This window comes from Poecilia latipinna, unplaced genomic scaffold, assembly GCF_001443285.1.
Source record: "Poecilia latipinna isolate Pla-1442-1.1 unplaced genomic scaffold, P_latipinna-1.0 Scaffold3655, whole genome shotgun sequence".
NCBI classification, from domain to species: domain Eukaryota; kingdom Metazoa; phylum Chordata; class Actinopteri; order Cyprinodontiformes; family Poeciliidae; genus Poecilia; species Poecilia latipinna.
Window position 1 is genome coordinate 29903 of NW_015116271.1, and position 6215 is coordinate 36117.

General features: G+C 53.9%; 1 protein-coding gene across 1 annotated transcript in view; it reads right to left on the reverse strand.

Moving 5' to 3' along the window:
* LOC106941415 (GRIP1-associated protein 1) overlaps window positions 1–6215 on the reverse strand; it is a gene marked incomplete at its 5' end in the record, with an annotated part of 18226 nt that overhangs the window by 7501 nt on the left and 4510 nt on the right. Inside the window, 14 exons of the mRNA XM_015024442.1 lie at window positions 1230–1402; window positions 1514–1607; window positions 1705–1821; window positions 2411–2541; window positions 2807–2906; window positions 2973–3029; window positions 3982–4077; window positions 4556–4633; window positions 4717–4830; window positions 4900–5001; window positions 5104–5214; window positions 5345–5440; window positions 5519–5653; window positions 5780–5872. Of these exons, the coding sequence (XP_014879928.1) occupies window positions 1230–1402; window positions 1514–1607; window positions 1705–1821; window positions 2411–2541; window positions 2807–2906; window positions 2973–3029; window positions 3982–4077; window positions 4556–4633; window positions 4717–4830; window positions 4900–5001; window positions 5104–5214; window positions 5345–5440; window positions 5519–5653; window positions 5780–5872 (1497 nt within the window). The remainder of the gene's footprint in view (window positions 1–1229; window positions 1403–1513; window positions 1608–1704; window positions 1822–2410; window positions 2542–2806; window positions 2907–2972; window positions 3030–3981; window positions 4078–4555; window positions 4634–4716; window positions 4831–4899; window positions 5002–5103; window positions 5215–5344; window positions 5441–5518; window positions 5654–5779; window positions 5873–6215) is intronic.

Here is a 6215-nt window from a genome sequence, read left to right on the forward strand (position 1 = left end):
TGCAGCAGCAGGTGTGTTTTGAATGTGCTCCCGAAACAAAAAGGCAGAGTTTCTGTGATAAGCTGTAGTTTTCATCGCCTACCGACAGATAAGGAAATAAAAAGAATTTCACTAAAATATCTAAACTTGGAGAGAGAACCCAAAATGCTTTATGTGTGATCATTTCATTGTGTGGATAGAAAGTCAAGGGAAGAAAACCCGCATCTGCATCCGAAGCAACTGAGTCAGTGAAGTAGCTAACTTTGCTAGTGTGGGTTATTTGCGGCCATTTCTTCAAGTCGCCATCCCTCTGTAGCTGTAGGTAGCTGTAGGTAGCGGTAAAACAATATTGCCACACGTAAGCTGTGACAGCTGGAGTTCCCACATATTTTATAGCCTAAAACCCTCTGTGGAAAACCGGTTAGTGAGTTGATAACATGTAAACAAAGGCGGTTCCTGGTTGCAGCGGAAGTCGCACCCATAAATCACGCTAAGCCTCATGGGGGCTAGGAATAAGGTGGATTCTCAGAGCTACAGTGAGCCAATCATAGACATAATATAAGAATAGACCCAGCACTGGCTGCTCCGTCGCAGGAAATACGGCGGTCATCTTGGAGCGGTATACCTTCCTACTTTGCTCAATCAAAACAGCAGAAGATGCCTCAGCACTGAGGGATATTGTTGTTCTGATCGATGGACTATTGATGTGAGGGCTCCACAAACAACATTTTACAAGTAAGATGGACATATTATTGTGTATATTTTGTGATTAGAATATTACTTTACTGTATTTATGTCCACCGGCGAGATACCAGCTAATATTAGCTACAGTGCTTGGTGTAATACGGGTTCAGCCCCGCTATGAAGGCTAACTGAGATTCCTTAAATCTAAAAAATTAATTATTTTCTAACATTCACTTAGATTATCTGACACAAGAGCCTACATTAGAAATGTGACACTGTAACATATATTACAAAAATTATATTACTTCAAAATTAAGATACATCCCAAATCTTCTGTTTTGTTTTGAAGGTTTCATTAAGACACGACGTGAGGAAGAAGAGGGAAATATCTTTAAAGAGAGACGGATTCACTGCAGCACGGATGAATCTCGCATCGGATTTTGGACTCAATCTCAGCTGCTGACTCACTTTGAAGCTAGAAATCCTCGGCTGGAAAACAGCCGACAGATAAATTAGGCTGATATATATATCTATATATATATATATATATATATATATNTGGCTACCTTCTGCAGGTGCATGTTCTTGGTCAGCTGCTCCTCCAACATGTTCTGCAGCTTCTTGTTCATCTCCCTCAGGTTTTCGTCTCCGGGTTTCACCAGGTCTCGAAGCACCGAGCCCAGACCTCCTCTGTCTCCCTGGGAGCCTCCGTGAGCTGCCAGTGCGCCGCCCGACACGTCTGTGGAGAGGTCAGAGGTCAGGATGAGACCAGAAGATTCTGGTTGGTAACAGTGAAGGAGGTTGTAGCTGGGAAGCAGACCCAGCCCGGTTCTGGTCCTGGCGGTCTCACCTCTGCGACTGTCCATCACATAGGTCTCGATGATGGCGCTCTTCCTGCAGATGTCCTCGGCCATCGACGAGCAGCTCACCTCCAGGTGCTTCACCTGCACCAGGTAGAGCGACGTCAGCGCCGAGGAACATGGTTACCATGGCAACAGCTCATCGGATCCAGTTACCACTGTAACTATGGTAACGGCTCACCTTCTCCTCCAGCATCCATTTCTCCTGCTGGACCTCGGCCAACCGCTGGAACAGTTCCCCGATCTCGTCATCAGAAAGCTCGGCGGGTCGCTGCGACTGCGGGCTGCCGGCGCCGGACTGGACGGAGACACGTTGGGGTCAGAGGTCACCTACACCTACCAACACTCACCTGCCCTACACCAACTCCTGATGGAGACACCAGATACATGGGAAACACCTGGAAAAAACCTGGAAGCTGCTGATGCGTTGAGGTTTCTCTCCGGCCAACATGGATCCATAAAGCCGGTTTGTTTATTAGTATTTCTTTGTATCCATTTTAATCTCCACAGTACGGGGGTGCAAATGGAGGGAGCAGCTAAAACCTTCTTTCCTTGTCTCTGGTTCTTGGGTCTTCCTCTTACCTGAGGACTGTTGTAATGAGGTGTAACCATAGCAACCACCTCTGGGGGTAGCCATGACCCCGAATCCCAGGCCAGACCTTGGGATGAACTTCCAGCAGACAGGGAGCCAATCACAGGAGCAGGCAGCACGCTACTCTGGACCTGCAGTCAGAGGCTTTCTCAGAGCCGCTGCAGTACCGACTGCTACAGGAGCCCATCAGTTTGGACCAGAAGTCTCTGAAGAAGCTCAGATGATATGGCTCTCAACATGGATTCTCTCTGCGGCTGAGAAAGTTTTCGTAAAAGGATCTGCAGAGTTGACCCACCCTGTTCTGATTGGCCGGCTGCGCGTCCTTCATCACGTCTCTGTAGGAGAACGAGGACACGGAGGACGAGTCCCCGGTCTGCTGAGTCCGGCTGGGACTGCTGATCTCAGACAGGACCAGCTCCTCCAGACCTGAAGGACAAACAGTTGGACAGAACCGCCACGATTAGTTACATCAAGGTCATCGAGGGTGTCTGGGCCTCTGACTCGTCCATGTCGTCATGACGACGTGGTGAAGAACTGAATTCATCAGAGCGACGCCGAGACTGAGGGGTGTGAACAGTTTGTGGATGCGTCAGACGAGGCTGCAGCAGGTGAGCTGCACCTGGTTCTGGTTCTGGTTCTGGAGGCCGGTGAGCCCAGCTTGTGATGACATCACAGCCTCAGGTCCGTTTACCTGTCCTGGTCCTGCTGTTGGTCAGGATGTCCTGCAGCCGCTCCTGCAGCTTGTCGGCCCGCCTCCTCTCCAGCTGCAGCTGCCGCTTCAGGTCCTTCAGCTGCAGAGACGCAGCGTTAGTCGGCGCCGCACGACTCTCACCTGCTGCGGGCCGGCTGGAACTCACCGCAGAGCTGCCCTTCTTCTCCAGGATCCGCTGGCCGTCCACCGTGTCCTTCAGCTCCTGGAGCAGGAACAAGATCACCGCCTGAATGGACCCGGACCCGGGACCGGGACCGGGACCCGGGACCGGGACCCGGACCGGGACCAGGGCCAGGACTGCCCAGCCCTGGGATAGAATGTAAGTTTTCCTGCCATCAGAGAGCCGCTGGGCACAGAGAACTTTAATCAATGTTTATCAGCAGAATGACTGTGAATTAGCCACTTGCAGCTAGCTGCTGACCGCTAGCCGTTAGCCATTAGCCACTGGCCGTTAGCCGCTGACCGCTAGCCGTTAGCCATTAGCCACTGGCCGTTAGCCGCTGACCGCTAGCCATTAGCCGCTAGCCATTAGCCGTGACCGCTAGCCATTAGCCGCTAGCCGTTAGCCTCTGGCAGCTCTGAAATAGAGAGAAACGTGCCGCTGGTCAGCTTTCTGCTGCCGTTTGGTGTCCACAGTGTGAAACACAGAATATTAATTTGTGATGTGAATTTTATTTTTCATTTGGTTTAAAAATAATAAAGTATATGTGTTGCTATTGGTTTACATCTTTTGATTGCATTGCCTAAATCCTAAAGGTTGTAATTATATTTACATGCACAGTGAAATAATAAGTTGATCTGAGTCTTCATCATTATACTTGGGCCAGCACTGAATTTCTATAAGACTGTTAAATATGTGGGCTTATTTGGGTCCATCGGAACCAGAACCTGGAGGTTCTCTGATACCGAGCGTCGCTGCAGCAGAGAGTTGACCGCAGCAGCCGCTGCGTCCCTCCCAACAGAGAGAAGCATGATGGGAAAGCTCACTCCTCCAACATTAACCAGTTGGTGGGCACTGCCAGTAGAAAAGCGGCTCAACTGCGCCTCCTAGTGGAACAGTGTGGAAACGGCGTGACAGCGATGGCGGCGCTGCAGGCAGCTTCAGTAGCTGCTGGAGCTACCGGCTGTCAGTGAGGACCTGATGATGATCTCACCTGTCTGAGCTTCCCGATCGTCTCTCTGTCTTCATCTCTCTCTTTCTCCACCTCCACCAGCCGCTGCTTCCATCCCTCCATCTCAGCTTGTTTCTCCTGCAGGAAACAAACGTGACAAAAATGAACCGCCAGGATTTCATTCCCGGCGTCCTGCCTGTGGGGACGGCGTCCTCCTGAAGGCCGTTCCGACTCATCAGGTGTCTGGAAGTGTCTCTCTGTGTCCCAGCCGTTTTCCGCCAGCATCGCCCCCTGCTGGCCGCAACAGCAGCAGGATCTGACAGATGGAGGGAAGCTCCTGCTTTGATTGGCTATTGGAAAGATTTAACATGTCTGTTGCCATGGAGATGGCAACTAACTAGAAGCGCATCCAATCAGCACGCCTACGCAGAGTTATTCCTGTTCAGCTGATCTGGGATCGGCTCAGAAAAGGTCTAGTCAAGGGCCACCATTAGGGCGGGAGCACTGCCGCGCCCCCCGCTGGTCGACAGCAGCGCTCCGATTTATTCAAATATCATCAGTCACTGACCTCTGACCTTCTTCTGTTAGTTACTGTTGACCCCTGACCCCCGGCTACCTGCAGCTGCTGGCCGTGTTCCTCCTGCAGCGTCTGGACGTCCTGCCGGTGCCGCTCGCCGTTCATCTCCAGGTTCTCCTGCTCACACACAGACAGCAATCAGGTCATGGTTCTGCTGGCCGAGCCCGCCGGTACCGGTTCCGGGCCAGCGCCGGACCCACCTCGGCCTCCTTCAGCCTCCTCTCGAACCAGTCCCTGGTTCCCTCCATGGCCTGGAGCTGCTGCTGCAGATCCTCCAGCTGCTGCTGCAGGCTCTGCAGCTCTCTGGTCCGACCCTGAAACACAAACCGGATGTCAGACTTCCGGCCCGGATGGGTCCGCTGCTCCAGAACCAGAACTAGAACCTTCTCCTCCTTGAGCTGCTGCCGGATCTCCTCCTCAGAGCGGTTCTTCTCCTCGTGGAGAACCCGCAGCTCCTTCTCATAGCGAGCTCTCACGCCGAGGACCTGAGGGGCGAGACGCACCAATCAGCTTCAGGAGGCCCAGTCAAAGTAATGTTTGGACCTCACCGGTCTGCAGAGGCCAGAAACCTCCAGCTCTGCTCTCACCTCCTTCTCATGCTGCAGCCTGAGGTCAGACAGCGCCTCCTTGTGGTCAGACTTCACCTGGTTCAGCTGAGACGCCATGTCGTCCAACATGGCCTTCCGCTTCTCCGCCGTCTGGAGGGGGGAGAGGGGGGATCAATGCTGGATCAATGCTGGATCAATGCTGGATCAATGCTGGATCAATGCTGGATCAATGCTGGATCAATGCTGGATGTATCAGGAGTTGTCAGGTGTGTGTTCCTACCTTCCTGGTCTCCTCCAGCTCTCCCAGCAGCTGCTCCTTCTCCTGCGTCTCCTCTGTCAGCTGCTCCAGCAGCTTCCTGTTGGCGAAGCTGGACTCCTGCGGGGGAACAGAGGCGGGTCGGTCAGCCGCGAGGATCCGGTCAGCGGCGGCGGGTCAGAACTTGCCAGGCGTTACCTGCAGCTGGGAGCTGAGGTCGTCCTTCTGGGCCAGCAGGCCCTCCTGCTCCGCCCTCCTCTGGTGCAGCTCCGCCGCCAGCGCCTCCTGCTGCTCCCTCAGCAGGTTCAGCTCCTGCGTCTTGGAGGTCTGGATCTGGAAACAGGTCAGCGGCGGTCAGTACCCTGAAGGCTCTGCAGGAACCGGGCCGCTGGATGGAGGACGGAGGGTTCTGGGCGTTCTGCAGTGACGGCAGCTTTCCTGTGGGTGGCGCTCTGTTACCTGTTCCAGAGCGGCCAGGTTCGTCCTCAGAGCATCGTTCTCCTGCAGGACGACGTCCACCTGCTCCTGACTGAGCGCGCTCCGATTGGCCGCCTGCAGTACCGCAGGCAGGGGGCGGCAGAGAGAGGGAAGCCAAGGAAAGGAGAAGAAGAGTGAATGCAGAGAGAAAGCAGAGCAGAGCAGAGCGGACCTGCAGCAGAACCAGAACCCGATTCAGTTCCTCCACGAAAGCAGAGAGAAATTATTCACTAGAGGCAGCGAGGCAGTTCCCTGGACTCTGGGGGGCAGTAGTTACACCCCGGGGCAGCGGTTACACCCCGGGGCAGCGGTTACATCCCGGGGCAGTAGTTACACCCCGGGGCAGCGGTTACACCCCGGGGCAGCGGTTACACCCCGGGGCAGCGGTTACACCCCGGGGCAGCGGTTACATCCCAGG